A 16,986-nucleotide genomic window follows, 5' to 3' on the forward strand; every position below is an offset into this window, starting at 1 on the left:
AGTTATTCTAGGCTTAAGACAAGACACATTTTGCACTTGTGCAAGGTAACTGAGGCACAAACCAGTCAGTGAAAAAAGAGTGGTGTCCATAGTCTATTTAATTTTTCTATTTGGAACCACAGGGCTCTGTGACATGCAGATGAGGAATATTATGGCATGAATGATCTAGTTTGGTCTCTTAAGTTTCTGCATCATGTCACCAACACAGACTTGCACCCATTCAGCTTGCCTTTATGGTGAGGGAAATCATCGCTAATACGTTAAGTAAGAGACAGAATTCTTTTCCACTCTTTTGTATCCCAACTCACTACAGACAGAAAAAAAGGGGGTGTGGTTTGGCCCAGAAACTGACTTGCATAACTTCTCATTTTCTTTGTCTGGTTAAAATAGGACTAACAATGAAAGCCAAAGGAATGTGCTTATCTCAGATTGTCCAGATACTTTGCACCAGAAGAATGGTGTTTTGCTTCAAGATGGGCAGACATAAGTCTTTGGAACAAAGTAATTGAATACAACCTTTGTTCAAAAGGAGAAATCTATAAGGGGTATGTAAGGAGAGGATCAAAAAAGATGAATTGCTTTTAAATTTAATTACACATACTCCTAGATATAAAAGAGCATTGATATTTGAAAAGGTTTTTTTGTGTGGGTAAAAAATATGTTTATATCTATATATATGGTAATATAATCACAATATTTAATCTTACTATATGTAAATATATATGATAGATCAAAAAATCACTATGATACTCAATATTTGTTAAAAAAGGCATAGGTTTATAATATTTATCATTTCTGAATTCATGCCATTAGAAGTAAATAATTAATAGTTTTTCAAAGGGAATAGGTAAAACCTTTGTAAACCAACTAATAAACTTTTGGCTTAGTTTTCTGAAGCCCAATATTAATGAGATTTCTTTCAGCCAGAGAATATCAATGATTACTAATACAACATGACTAATTTCCTTAACAAATATTTATTGATTGTCTACTATATGCCAAGCACTGTCAACAAATTGATTAATTAAACCTGTCCATTTCTGTTGTCAAAGTTAATCATTTATTTGTTTAAGTCAGATGTTTTATCTTGATTTATATTGCTTGTATCTGTGAATTGATTAAAATTTGTTTTAATTTCAGAGACCTTACCATTTACAATGGAAATACAGATCCATTAATAAACACTTACTCATTTAAAAATAATTCGGAAAAGGAACACGAAATCATGGTTTTTGAAGTAATGTTTCCTGCTCAATAAATTCAAACCTCACTTCCAAAAGAAATGCATACACACACACATATGAACAAACTCACAAAAGGATGCTGTGATAGATATGTACATGATCTCTTAAAAATTCTCATTTGAAAAAATTAATTCTAGCTTTTAGTTGTCTTCTCTGCCTGAAATTCTTTCTTCCCAGTTTATGCTCCTTTTCCTCCTTCAGGTCTCATCTTAAAGGTCACCTCCTCAGACAGATCTTGTGAAAATCCTGCTTCGTTTGCCTCCTTGCCCTTCTCCCTAAGCACAGACATCACCCGCTTTACAGATGGTTTCCTTCATACCATTTATCCCAACTAATAATTACACATTGTTTGCTTGTCTCCAAGTATATTGTCTATCTCCCTCATAAGATAGGCTCTATGTCTATTTATTCAATAACAAATACTTAGCATCTAGCACAGTGGCTGGCAGAGGGTAGGTGCTCAATATCAATTGTAAAATGAATGAATGAATCCAACCCCCTTTGAGCTTATTTCTTTTTCTTGACACTTGCAGACACTTTGCAATATATATTAATATTTCATCATGATTTGTGTGTATTTTTGAGTCTACTCCTATAGAAAGAGAGAAAGGAAAAGGGGGATGTGAAAGGAAATGAAATAAGCTTCAGTGGCAGAGAGATTCCAAAAGGAGCCGAGAGGTCACTCTGGTGGGCACTCTTATGCACACTTTAGACAACCCTTTTTAGGTTCTAAAGAATTGGGGTAGCTGGTGGTGGATACCTGAAACTATCAAACTACAACCCAGAACCCATGAATCTCGAAGACAGTTGTATAAAAATGTAGCTTATGAGGGGTGACAATGAGATTGGGAAAGCCATAAGGACCACACTCCACTTTGTCTAGTTTATGGATGGATGAGTAGAAAAATAGGGGAAGGAAACAAACAGACAAAGGTACCCAGTGTTCTTTTTTACTTCAATTGCTCTTTTTCACTCTAATTATTACTCTTGTTATTTTTGTGTGTGTGCTAATGAAGGTGTCAGGGATTGATTTGGGTGATGAATGTACCACTATGTAATGGTACTGTAAACAATCGAAAGTACGATTTGTTTTGTATGACTGCGTGGTATGTGAATATATCTCAATAAAATGAAGATTTAAAAAAAAAAAAAAAAAGAGAGAGAGAAAGGGTAGACTTCCTAAAACTATCTCTTCACACCCCTAGGGTTTTCAAGATAATGGAAATGACTTTCAGTAAACTCAGCTCCTGAATTCTACATGTCACAAAGCAGAAGTCCAGATACAGCAAAATTCCTGCTTTGAAGAAAAGTTCAACATAGTGGGAGATCCTTTTGCAAAACAAAACCATTTAAGAAGCTGCTCTATCCTAACATCTGAAAGGGTTGATATGTTCTTTATCATAAGGGAGGCTTAACAAATATAACTCTATTTTATCATAGTATTAAGGCAGTCCAGTCAAAGAAGGTGTGGCAGTTTCTTACCTGGAGTCCTTTCTGACTCTTGCTTTCTCAAAGGAAAATTCAGGAGGTTTGTTAAGGTCATAGGTTCGTGTTGTTGGCTCGGCAGATACCCCAGCCTTTGCTCCCCTCCTGCTATGGAGAGAGACCAACCCCGACGTCTTGCGGTGGACCTCAAGAGGCACTTTATCTGGAGAAGCCTGAAGCGGGCTTCCTCCTTGCATATGCACCACATCCTGAAGTTTGTTCAGCTGGATGCACTTGTTCTGGAGCTCCTCAGTGAGCTCAGCGATGGCCACAGTCTGCTTCGACAGCTGCTCCCGCAGCTCCTTCAAATGGTACTCCCGCTCCTGGATTTCAGCATCCTTCCTCCTCAGCTCTCTCTCCAGCTCTGTCACCTTGCTCCGCAGGGCATCAGTGGTGAGGTTCCCCGAGTGGCCATCTGGATGCTTTGGGTGTTTGGGTTTCACTGAACCATTGCCCATTTTGCTCAGGGGCCTGAGAGGGGGCACAGAATTGGGGATTACTTAGCAGAGTTTCACTTTCCAACAGCCCCCCACTGCCTCTCTCATCTAATCTGTTTCATAAATAAAAGCATAGCAGTCATTGTTAGTTTGATATGCAATACATTTCCTATGCTTCCAGAAGGAAAGCTATTGATTGATTTCCTTTATCCCCCTAGGAAGACAAGTTATCACTTGGATTAATTCATCCCCATCCCTTTGCCTGCACAAATGCCACACCTAAGCATTTTGCACAAACGCCCTGGATTACCTGCTATTCTAGCTATTCATTCTCTCCAGACAACTGTCAAAAGCGTTACCATAAAACTGCGACTTGGATGTCAAGATGGCAAAGAAAAACTGCAAACAAGCAGCTATAGCAGCAGAGGCTTCCAAATGTCACAACTCTCATAGCTCCCGGTGCGGCTACAGTAAGAAATCTTTCCCTGATTTAAGAAATAACACATCTGCATTCCTCAGGAGGAGGAGGAGGCAGCCTTGCTGTCACTTTATTAGCACTTTTTTCTGCCGTAGGTATCTATTAAGTTTTGCACTTCTGACAAAGCTTGCTATTAAAAACTTCTGGATTGTGGTCACTAGGAGAAAAAATAGAGGTGTAGACATTCTTGTACATCCTTTACTTCACATCCAAAAGCTGAGGTGGTCTAAAATATGATGACCTACTTTATTCTTTTTCTGTTGAGAGCATCCTAAGTATAGGCTCTAAAGTAGTCACTAATTCAGTGAGTTTCAGGATATGATATGCAGATTAAAGATTATGAGGGATGACTCTAGTTGATTCAGAAACATTTTTTTAATTCAATAGCTATGTATTCATTCATTTTAGCACTTACTAAAAATATAGATAATTGCACCATAAAGCTGTAATTTCACTGATATTATTGCTTAAGTGGAGGTAAATAAGGTATTTAGGTTTAATGAGTCAATTCAATGAAAATAGAAAATGAATCATTTGCAGATAACACACAGACCTAAGAAAAATGATAAAGGTGGAAACTGAATTGGTGAAGTTTGGTAAATACTATGTCTTGATCAATTCTCATAAGGTTAAATTTTTTAGGCCACATATTTAAACATCATACTATTACATGTACAATTTTTAACAACCATAACTCAAGAAACATTAAAATACTTGTACACTAAGCTTGAGTTACGTATCATTACTTAAAATCAGAAGAGACAGGTGAAGCTTTGGATGTAATCCACCCATCCTTGCCCCTCTTTCCCTCCAAATGTCAAGCTCAGAGGGCAATGAATGTTTAGACTGATTTCACAAGCTCTACGTGGTAATTGTGACTTCTACATAAACAAAGGCATAACGGTGAAGATGAAAACAGCCTCAAAGTTTCAACCAGATGCAACCAAATAGCCAATGCAGGTCACCTAAGATGTCTGGTACACACAGAAAATAAATGTACTTATAAAAGTGATCTTGCAACATTCAGATATTCCTCTGAATCCAGGTTCTATGTTGTCATGAATAAACATTACTATTCAGAGAATTGCCTTAATATGTTGTGAAGATGTGGCAGGTTTAACCTTTAAGATTCTATTGACTTGGCAAAATTATTATTCTCATATATAAAGAATATATAAGAGTGGTGAGGAGACTAGAATTCAATGAAGTAGCCCTCAACATCCTTGTATCCCTAATACACAATCAGAACATCTTAGGCTAGGACATAAGCAAATTAAATCCTGAATTAGAGGCATGAGAAGGCTGTCCCCAAAGATATTCTTAAACTAACATGTGCACAAATTTTTAATATGCAGCACCAAGCCATCTTTTAGCCAGGCTCTTCAGTTCATGGCAAACATTCCCAGGCGAAGGCAGGGGTAGGCAAGAGAAGAAGTGGGAAGAAGAGAGGCAATTGCCTTTTAAAGAACAAAAGCAAGCTCTCCACATTTTAAATTCTTTATTAAATGGAACAATTGTATACTAAGACCTACTAAGTGACTTGTGCTATATAAGGGGACTTTCTGAATTTGATGTTAAATTGGACACAGGAAAGAGTTCTAGCAGTCTAAGTATGAAAAAGTTTAGAATCATTTTTGTTCAATGTGTGGTATTCAAAACATCCTGTACCAATCCAATAATTTTACAAACCTGGAGCACAATTAAGTGGAGGGTGTTAAATTTTCCCAAAATATTAACTCTTCGTCAGTTTTAATGTAACTGTTTTAGAAGTATAAATCTTTTCAAGCTACTCAGAATTCCAAAGAGGGTGAAATGAGAATAACTAACTCATCTTTCAAGTCACTAATTTGAGACATGTAAGTAACTTACTGAATGGCTCCATGCTAGTCTGATGTCTTAGCTCACCCATTTAAATTTTGTTGTCCCTCAGGCCAAGATTTCTCAATCTATATCTGGCTTCATAAAACCTAATTAGTTCCAACAGACAGAGGTGGCCCAAGGGTCCAGCAACTGATGAGCAGAAGGTCAAACTGTAGTTGTATACAGACGCTGGAATACTGTGCAGCTGCAGGAAAAGAATGAAGTTATGAGGCATGCAATGAGGGGAATGAAACTTGAGGACACTGTGTTGCACAAAATAAACCAGAAACCAAAGGACAGATACTGTATGGTGTCATTAATATGAGAGTGAGCAAACTAATAACTATAGTGAACAAACTGAGAGTTTAAGTCCAAAGCATAGGTTATCAGGAGACAGAAAGAGGGCAGAGATTAGGCAATCGATGTTTAAGGAGTACAGAATGTTCAATATGGTTGATTGTAAAGGATCAGAAATGACTAGCACAATACTGTGTGAGGGGAACACAATACTGTAAGAGTAATTAACAAAGCTGAGTGTGAGTGTGGTTGAAAGAGGAAGGCTAGAGTAGTGTATGTCACCTGAAGAAAGGCTAGAGGATAAAAACTGGGACTGTATAACTTAGTGAAATTGAGAGTGGACATTGATGGTGGTTACTTGTACAAATACAAGAAAGTCTTACAAGAACTATAACAAACATATGTCACTATTACAAAGTGTTAATAATAGGGTGGTATATGGGAAAAATACAATTACTATAAACTAAAGTCTATAGTTAACTGTAATATGGTAATATTCTTGCATTAATTGAAACAAAGGCACTATACCAAAGCTAAATGTCAATAATAGGGGATATATGTGGTATGGGATTTTTTTCGTTGTAAAAAATGAGAATGTTCTCATATTAACTCTATTGGTGAATGCACAACTATGTGATTATACCAAGAGCCACTGACTGTACACTTAGGATGAATTGTATGGTGTGTGAATAAAACTGTTAAAAAATAATAATAATGGGGGTAAAGGGGATATGGGATGTTTGGGGTTTTCTTTTTTATTTTTATTTCCTTTTTTGGAGTAATGAAAATGTTCTAATATTGATTGTGGTGATGAATGTACAACTGTATGATGATACTGTGAACCATTGGTTGTATACTTTGAATGATTACATGATGTGTGAATATATCTCAATAAAATTGCATGAAAAACAAACTAATTAGCCTCACTCTGCTTCCTAATATCAGTCACTAAGATATGGTAGTTCTCAAATATGAATTGCTGGTCACAAGGATAATTGAACCACAGGATGTTGATCCATCAATTTAGGAACTATGGGTTATTAAAATCATTCTTATATTCAGAGGGCAGCATTTGATACAAAAAGTCAGGGCAGAATCTCTGGTCCTAATTTTCTTATCTATAAAATAGATATAATTGAATCTATCTCATAGGGTTACTATGAGCATTATGTTTGTAAAGTACCCAGCACAATGCCTGGTGTGTGGCAGGCAAAAGTAACTAGTTGCTTTTATTAGAATGTGTGACTAGAGAAAAGGCACCTAGTGTCTTAGAGTGGGGACATGCCCAGGTAGGATCATTTCTGGGTGGCACAGAAGTCTAGTAAACTAGATGTCTTTCAGACAAGAGATCCTTAGAGATGCAAACTATTCTCTTGAGGGGAAAAAAGTCTTACTCTGCCTGGATTATATCTTACATTGAGAAAGGAGGCCATCCTGGAACAAAGAGCCCAGTAAGCCTCTCCTATAAGGGAAGCCCCACGAACAGACGAATATCAAAAACTATCAAGAGGTGGGGCAAGATGGCAGTATAGGGCAGTGTGGAATTTAGTTAGTCCTTTGGAACAACTAGGATATAGCCAGGAACAATTAGTAAATAGTCTGGAACAATTGTTGGGGGACATCTGTGACTGAACACACATTGTACAGCAGTCTGGAATGGGTGGAACAGCTAAGATCTCAGCACAAAAACTGTAAGTAAAGCTCCCTAAACTACAGAGCTGGTGCCCCTCCCCCACCAGCAAGGCAGGCTGAGCTGAAACACCTCCCTATGGGAAAAAGAAGCAGTCTACTAGGAGGAAGGGAAGGTAGCTCAATCAAGTTTTAGTCAATCAATCTGGACTACTGAATATAAGCTACAAGCACAGATAAACCTGGAACAAGCAAGAAAGGAACCCAGAGGAAGAAAAGAGGCAGGACTGACAGAAAAAATAAATACATAAATAAATAAAAACAGAGGCTTTTGGAGTCGGTGAGCTCAGAATACTGAAAAAGGGGCACACAGAACCAGGCCCAACTCTGGTTCTTCACTGGTAATTGGGGGGCTGGGGACTGGCTATGAAAAGGGGATTTCTTTTTTCCTTTTTTTTTTTTCTCTCATTCTAAGTAGTCATTAGAGAAAGCCTCAGGCATTTTCAATAGTCAGCACTGTGCCAGGCAAAGATGGAGTTAAGATAGTTAGACAAAGGAAGAAGTCAAATGTAGGAGATAAATTAAGGGCTTATCTTCCTAAGAAAAGAGGGAGGTAGGGCCCAGCTCAAATGGCTGCACTTCCTCAGAGAACTCAGACCCCAGAGCTGGGGTGGGGGGGGGGAGGGGGAGAACTTACACTTAAGCTTGACTTCTGACACCATCAGTCACTGGCTGGGACAGGGTCCACTGAGAATTAAATGCACCACACATTATTATGCTGGTGGGGAGCTATGGACTGAGAAGCACCACCTGCTGTGCAGGATAGGAAAAGCACAGATTCTAGAGGCCTCACAGGAAAGTCTGACAACTTTCTGGGTCTCATCCTCTCATCCTCAGGGAAGCATGATACTGATTACACCTCTTCCAGAGTCCTGGGTTAATCGGGTCTGGGAAAATCTGATTGGGGTAATCAAGGAAACCAGATGCCTAGACAACAAAAAATTACAATCCACAACAGAAAAAACAAAGATATGGCCCAGTCAAAGGAACAACCTACACTTCAAACGAGATACAAGAGTCAAAACAACTAATTAAAGATCTTCAAACAAATACACTAAATCAATTCAAAAATCAGATCAACAAGTTGAGGGATGATATGGCAAAAGAGAAGAAGGACATAAAGACATTGGGTGAACATAAGAAAGAACTTGAAAGTTTGAAAAAACAATTGGCAGCACTAAAGGGAATGAAAGGCACAACAGAAGAAATGAAAAACACAATGGAGACACACAACAGCAGATACGAAGGGACAGAAGAAAGGTTACTAAAGGACACAACATCCAAAATCCTACACAAAAAAGGATAGGGAAAAGAATGGAAAAATGTGAGCAAGATCTCAGGGAGCTGAATGACAACAAGAAACGAATGAATATATGTGTCATGGATGTCTCAGAAGAAGACGAGAAGGCAAATGAGGCAGAAACAATAATGGAGGAAATAATCACTGAAAATCTCCCATTTGTTATGAAAGACATAAAATTACAGATCCAAGAAGCGCAGCATACCCCAAACAGAATAGATCTGAACAGACCTTTGCCAAGACACTTGATAATCAGATTATCAAATGTCAAAGACAAAGAGAGAATCTTGAAAGCAGCAAGAGAAAAGTGATCCATCACATACAAGGGAAGCTCGATAAGACTATGTACAGATTTCTCAGTAGCAACCATGGAGGTGAGAAGGCAGTGGCATGATATTTTTAAGATCCTGAAAGAGAAAACCTGCCAACCAAGGATTCTATATCCAGCAAAACTGTCCTTCAAAAATGAGGGAGAGTTTTAAATATTTTCAGACAAACAGACACTGAGAGAGTTTGTGAACAAGAGACCTTCTCTACAAGAAATAATAAAGGGAGCACTAAAGACAGATAGGAAAAGACAGGAGAGAGGGGCCTGGAGAAGAGAGTGCAAATGAAGACTATTAGTGAGAGTAAAAAAGAGAAAGAGAGGAAAAATAAAATAAAATAAGGTATGACACATAAATTCCAAAAGTCAAAATGGTAGACAGTAGACATTACATTGAGTGAAACTGGCCAGAAACAAAAGGACAGGTACTCTATGGACTCACTAATATGAACTAATATAACATTGATGAATGGAATTTGAGAGTTAAAGCTGAGAACACAGGTTATCAGGAGAAAGAATGAGGTTAGAAATTGGGCATTTGATGCTGAAGGAGTACATAAGGGTAAACAGGATTGATTGTATAGATTCAGAAATGGATAACATAATACTGTGTGATGGTAGCACAATATTGTAAGTACTCTGAACAAAGATGAGTGTGGGTACGGTTGAAAAAGGAAGGCTAAGGGCATGTATGACACCAGAAGGAAAGATAGAAGATAAAGACTGGGATTGTATAACTTGGTGAAACCTACAGTGGTCAATGGTGGTGGCTAAGTGTACAAATATAAGAATGTTTTTAAAAGAAGGAGAACAAATGCATGTCAACATTTCAAGGTGTTGAAAATTGTATGGCACAAGGGAAAAAATACAATCAATGCAAACTAGACTGTAGTTAATGATAACATTGTACCATGCTTCCATTAATTGTAACAAAGGCATTATACCAAAGCTAAATGTCTATAAGGGGGTTATAAAGGAGTGATATGGGATTCTTGGTGGTGGTGGTGTTATCTACTTTTCATTGCATTTTACTTTATTTTTATTTTTCTTCTATCTTTTATATTTTTATTCTTCATTTTTTCTCCTTTTCCTCTTTCTCAGTGGAAGAAATGGAAATGTCCTTGTACAGGTTGTGGAGGTGAATGCATAACTATGTGACTATACCAGGAATCACTGATTGTTTACTTAGAATGGATTGTATGGTGTGTGAATAAAACTTTAAAAAACAAACAGAGGGATACAAGTGCTGGAGAAAAAGTGGAGAGAGGATGTACCTATTCAATGTTGGTAGGGAGCTAGTATGATGCAGCCCATCTGGAGGACAGTGTGGTGGTTCCACAGGAAGCTAAATATGGGGTTGCCATATGGTCCTGAAACACCATTACTGGGTATAAACTTGGAAGAACTGAGAGCAGGGTCATGAATGGACATCGCACACTGGTGTTTATGATGGCAGTATTCACAATTCGCAACAGATGGAGGTGACCTAAAGGTACATCGACCAATAAACGAAATGGTGAACTGTGGTGTATACACTCAATGGAATACTGAGCAGCGGCAAAAAGAAATGATATTGTGAGATATGCAACTAGGTGAATGGACCTTAAGGATAGTATGTTGAGTGAGACAAGCCAGAATTGAAAAGATAAACATTATAATGCCGCACTAATATGGACTAACTATAATGTACATACTCTGAGAATTGAAACTGAGAGCATAGATTATCAGGGGAAAGCTTATGGAAACGGGTTCCTGAATTGTAAGATCTTACAGCAGTCACATCTATTCATGAGTTGTAATGGTTATTTCTAAATTCTGAGATGCTGAGCTCTTTGTGTACAACCTGGTCAGTCCCTGGAACTTCAGTTATATGTGTGACACCTGAGAATCAGGGCCAGAGTTCAGCAGCTAAGAATGTCAGCATTACCCCATACAGCAAATGTTAAAGAAGCTGAAAAAGAGATCAGACTTTAGAGATATGAACAAATGGACTTGGTTAGGACTAAAGTAAACCCGATTAAAGGGAAAAAGATGATTTTGCTGTGTTTTAAAACTTCAACTTCCATGTGAGACAAAAGGAAAAGATGTTTATTTGGTGGAAAATCTATATTTTCTGTAGCATGCCACGTAATTTAATTTGTATGGTCAGTTTATTCAAACACCACAATTACATGGAACCTTGAATAGGGGGTGAGATCTGGTTGGTTTGTACAGGTTGGCATGAAGCCCTGATACATCCCAGAGTAATTTGGGGAGAGAACAAAAGTATATTTGCAAAGCCCCCTTGAGGGACTGCGAAAAAATCAGAAATATTAAACTTCCCCACCTGGGGAATTCCTGATATTCTTGCAAGCACTGGGGACTACCACTGCAGTAGGCCAAGCCCTTGATCTTGGGGCTTGCCCTTATGAAGCTTGTTGCTGGAAGGAGAGGCTAAGCCAAATTATAATTGTGCTTAAGAGTCACCCCCAGAGAAACTTTTTCATTGCTCAGATGTGGCCTCTCTCTCTAAGACGACACTGCAGGTAAACTCACTGCCTTCCCCCCATGTGGGACATGACTCCCAGGGGTGTGAGTCTCCCTGGCAATGTGGGACATGATTCCCAGGGATGAGCCTGGACCTCACATCATGGGATTGAGAATGCCTTCGTGACCAAAAGGGGGAAGAGAAATGAAACAAAAAGTTTCAGTGGCTGAGAAACTTCAAATGGAGTTGAGAGATCATTCTGGAGGTTATTTTTATGCATTTTATAGAAACCTCTTTTTAGTTATTAGTGCATTAGAATAGCTAGAAGGAAATACCTAAAACTGTTGAACTGTAATCCAGTATCCTTGATTCTTGAATACGACTGTATAACTATATAGCTTATACGGTGTGACAGTGAAAACATCATGGCTTATACTCCCTTTATCCAGTGTATGGACAGTTGATTAGAAAAAAGGGGGACAAAAAGTAAATGAATAATGGGGGGGTAGGAGATGTTTTGGGTGTTTTTTTATACTTTTATTTTTATTTTTATTCTTATTTTCATTTTTATTTCTTGGGGTAACAAAAATGTTCAAAAAATTGATTGTGGTGATGAATGCACAACTATACAATGACACTGTGAACAACTGACTGTTCAATTTGGATGATTGTATGGCATGTGAATATATCTCAATAAAAATGCATTTAAAAAAATCATGAATGACACAGAGCAAGTTCCAGGACTGCAAGGACTCCTCAATCTTTGTAATTCCCTCAGGGAGACCCCTCTCTATTTTCTCCTATTGCAGTGAAATCCTGAAACCAAAACAGCCTGCCTAATTATCTTTGAAGGCAATGAGAAAACATGGTTCATAGGGAAGACGGTCCTCTTCTGTAGCCAGGGATAACAGAGAGGAATAGTGAGTGGTGGCATTTAAAAAGAAGAGATGAAAGCTATATAATATTATAAATCATTATTACACTAATGTAATTACCATTTAAGGAATGTCCTCTACCAAAGGAAACTAGAAGAGACACAGGAAAAGTAAAACTGACTACGAAGGATCTTACAAGCAGATTAACACCTGCCAGCCATTGTAGGAGAAATAAGCTTTCGTTGTCTGTTTTTCCTCCAGCTCTAAAGTAGTTTGAAACCAAAATCTTGGCTCTCATCTAAATAATATCTATTTCTCTCTCTACCCATCTGGAGTCTGATATAAATACACTCATACACACACACACATTTACACATACATATAAACGGGTAGCTACATCGTATATCTGTAAGTCTGGGGCATGGTATAGTGCTAGCTAAGAGCAAAAGTTATGGACATAACCTTTTACTTAGTGCTTATTTGCCCTTGGGCAAGATACTGGTCTTGAGTATCAACAGAAGAGAGAGTATACTATAATAAGTATAATAGAAAAGATAGACAAATACATAGATCAACAGACAAAAAGATAAAATAATGTTGGATATTATTTAGAGTTGTTATAAGGGTTAAGTGAGATAACCCATGATAAGAATTTAGTATAGTGCCTGGCATATAGTATATGTTTAATAAATTATTAATATTACTACTATTACTATGGTTAATATTATTTACCAAAAAAAACTCACCTTTAATAGAAAAGCTTATTGACCAAAAAATATCTAAAAGATCTACTACGGAATGAATGAGGTAGAGCTAATAACATAGTCAAGGAAGAGGCTGAAATGCATGATAGGGGTAGGGGAGTGATGAGAAATGAGTCTGAAAAAGCAGTTTAAAGGAAGCTACTGAAAGACTTTGTATGCCATATTATGGCACCTGAATTTTAATATAGGCCATGTATTTTTTTTCTGTTATGTATGTATACATATGTGTGTGTGTGTGTGTGTGTGTGATATATATGTGTCCTTTCAAAAAAAGATTTGTCCTTTAAAAAAACAATATTTGTGGCAATAAATATGGAATGGAGGAAAAAAAGCCCAGAGGAAGTATGACAAAGTAAAAGACTACTGCACTAGTCCAAGTAAGAGATGATGAGAACAGGATGAAGTCCGGGCCAGAGATGGAACAGAAGAAGTGGACTCAAGGAACACTTAATATATAAGTGGGGTGGCGGGTGGGGAGAATGAAAGCATAAAGCCCAAATCTACTCTATTGCCTTGAATTTCTTGAATTCCGTGAACTCAAGGGAAAAATGGGCAATCTCCATGGTAGCCAGAAGAGAAGCCATGGATATAGGAAAATCTGCAAGTTCCTTCCCTTCAGTAAATCATGAAAAGCAAAATAGATTGCTTTTTCATGATATGTGCAGTTTAGCCTGAAGACTGAGTTTTGGGTCTATACGAGGTTTGAAAGAAAATGTAAGAAGAAGGTATTGCTTTGGTTAAAGGGAAAGAGAATGTGGGTCTGAATCACAGAGGAGGAACTAATATTAAAAGATGAAAATGGGTGCAGAGGAGGAATCTCTAAATGTGGTAATTAAATGGGTGTGCACTTAAGGAGAGTGGAAAATTATTCCAATGTTTTGATCTTGGAAGGTCTGGAGGAAGGTAGTACTATTTGGTCACTTGTTAATTCATTCAAAAATGACACACAGAGCACCATCTACAGGCCAGGTATTGTGGCACTGACCCAGGTCAGGAAAATGAGTGAGCTTTATGGAGATGGTAATGAGTCTGGATTTAAATCTGTTAAATTTGAAGTGCCTATGGGTCATCTAGGTGGAAATGTCTAGCAGACAGTAGCAAAGAAGAAAGGTCAAGGCTAGAGATCTCTTCATAGTGGTAAGAATTGAAGTCCTTTTTGTAGATGAACTCACTAAGGAATAAAAGAAAGGAATGACTCTGTCATTATGGATGTACATATAGGTAATACCCGTATTTGTGGGAGAAGAGGAGGAGGAGGAGGAGTAAACAAAAATGAGGAAAAGTAGTTGGAGAAGTAAGAGATCTAGAAGTATCGGAGACCATGGAGACAGGATTTTCAAGAGCAGGCTTCAATATCACATTCCACAGATATGTCAAAGCAGATGAGATCAGAGGGAAAAGTATTGAATTTAGCCTTTCACTCAAGGCTGAGGATAGAAATCCAAGTGCAATGACAATGGGAAGAGTTGACAGTGAGAGTAGGGATTTCAAGATGGTATCATGGTTCATGGAAAGGACTTTTAGAATCGTGGAAACTTCAGAATATTTGTAAGCCAAGTATACTGAAACAGTAAAGACAGAGAAACTGAAAACACAAGAGGGGATAACTGATAGGAAAATGTCCTAGAGGAAGCAAGACAAGAAGGGATCAAGGATTTGGGCAGCACCTAGGCCTTCAGTCTGAAGGTTCTCATTAGCCTCACTTGTAATGATTTCAGAAGAGTGGAGTTAAGTATTTCATGTAAATGAGAGCCATCCCTGTGCACTGTCTTTTTGTGTCTTTTACTCTTGGACAAACAATGTTTCAGTAGAGAGAATGGCCTCTAAATTCCCAAAGAGAATTTTCCGCCATATTATTAGCTCATATCCTCATATCCGTATGTTGAACTAAACAGGAGTACTGGCAACTACTACTACATGTTGTGCGGGATGATCATCTTCCCTGTGAGTTAAATAGAAAATTGTGAAGAAAAGAGACAATATTTCTAAGGAAGTGTATGTATGGGGTGGGAGGGAAGCAGGTGTGTGTTGCTCTCTTCCTTAATAATAATTTCTAAATAGCCCCTGGGAACTTCCGGAACAAGACAAAGATCAAGTACAAAACCATCTGTCACGTTATTTCGGTCTGGATTCTTTCTATTCTTTTCTGGTTTCAACTGCTGTGATTTTGCACCTTAGTTTTTCTCAAACTTAAAGCCATTTATTTTTCTCTCACCCCCAATGTGGCTGCTTTATTGTTTTTACTGGATTGCTCTTGTGTCTTCATCTCCAGAAAATACAGAGCACGAAACGTGGAAGCGCTTCACGGCACCGAGAGTGACATAAGACACCTACACAAGTTTACAAGGACTCGTAAAAGTCCTTCCCGGACTACTCATCTCCTAGCAGCTACCCACAGCTCGGCGAACGAAAAGAAGCCGGGAGCGCACACGTAGACGGCACCGCCTAGTCCACAGCCAGGGGCAACAACCTCCACGGCTGCTCCTGGCTAATGCCCTAAGAACCCCGAGAACTCCCCGCTGGAGATGAGCTCGCCCCTACTGCCCAGAGCCGAGCTTCTTAAACACTAGTAGACTTTTCCTTCCTCCAGGAGCTCACGAAAAGCTGCCACGCCAAGCAAACGCAACGCGTGCACACGTCCACACGCCAACAGCGCTTGCAAGAGACCCAGCTGGGTGTGGATTACAGGAGCACACGCCACATCCCAAGCATAGCCTGCACAGCATGCGTTCGCAGGTGACCAAAACCAGCACCCTCCCCCCTCGCTCCAACCAGCGCGCCCCAGGCGCCCAAGCCCACCGCACGCGAACCTCACCAGACAGCTCGGTAACTTTCCAGGTGCGCAGCTTGTCACCTCCCCGCGGCCACCCCTGTGTCTCCACGTTCTCTCCCACGCCGCCTTCCCCGGCCGCCTGCGGCGCGGGAGCCCAGCGCAGGTCTGCTCAGCGAGCCCGGGCCGAGCGCACAGTGCGCAGCGCGGACCCGGGACTGCCTGCGCCGCGGCTCCAGCTACGTGGGAGCCAGGGGCGCGGGCGAGCGCGCTGCGGGCAGGAGCTGCGGCGGCGTCGGTGGTGCCGCCTGGCTCCTCCGCGGGGCTGGCGCAGAGGAGGCGCGCAGCGACGGAGGGAGGGAGGAGAAGGAGGAGGGCGGGGGTCAGCGGGGCTATTGCGTGGAGAAGCAGGGAGCCCGGCTTCTCCAGAGGTGGGGTCAGCAGCGTGCGCACCCACGCCAGACCGAACCTTTACTCCTGAGATAGGGCGGCGAAGACACCGCAATCTGCACTTTACACCCCATACCTTCTAGAGTGAGGCAATTTAAGTAGAGAGAGAACATCGTAGTTGTAAGCATTAAAAAAAAAAAAAATGTTATTTCTATTTCAAATGTGTGGGAATAAGGGAAAGGAAAGTTCAGGGAGGTATTCATCTTTTCCTTCCCCTTCTTTTCCCCCCACCCCTCTTGTCCCTTTTCACTGCAAATTCTCTCCACCTTGCCTTTTCTTCCAGAGCGCAAACAGGAGCAGGTAAGCTGGACATGCTCTTCTCCCTCACGCCAATGTCCTTCTAGAAGACATGTAGCCCCGGAGCACCTTGGCGATATGCTCTTCCCGGACTCCGGAGCCATAACTTGCGACTAGTTTGCCAATTCACGTGATGCTCGGGGCGCTGGTTCAACCAAGTTTCAAGGTACAAATTATACCTTCCAAATCTGTAGGTCTTTTTGACAGAGAACTCTCTTGATCAGCCACACAGGTAATGCTCTCCCTGT

General features: G+C 39.7%; 1 protein-coding gene across 2 annotated transcripts in view; it reads right to left on the reverse strand.

The window, feature by feature from the left end:
* PRKG2 (protein kinase cGMP-dependent 2) overlaps window positions 1-16,264 on the reverse strand; it is a 105,156-nt gene extending 88,892 nt beyond the window's left edge. For both annotated transcript variants that reach the window (XM_037830086.1, XM_037830085.1), the window contains exons 1-2: window positions 16,037-16,264; window positions 2,727-3,200 (exon numbers count right to left, since the gene is read on the reverse strand). In XM_037830086.1, coding sequence (XP_037686014.1) covers window positions 2,727-3,187 — 461 coding nt within the window. In that variant the 5' untranslated portion in view covers window positions 3,188-3,200; window positions 16,037-16,264. The remainder of the gene's footprint in view (window positions 1-2,726; window positions 3,201-16,036) is intronic.
* Between the last annotated feature and the right edge of the window lie 722 nt (window positions 16,265-16,986).

The sequence above is a fragment of the Choloepus didactylus genome, chromosome 3, assembly GCF_015220235.1.
Source record: "Choloepus didactylus isolate mChoDid1 chromosome 3, mChoDid1.pri, whole genome shotgun sequence".
Lineage (NCBI taxonomy): Eukaryota > Metazoa > Chordata > Mammalia > Pilosa > Megalonychidae > Choloepus > Choloepus didactylus.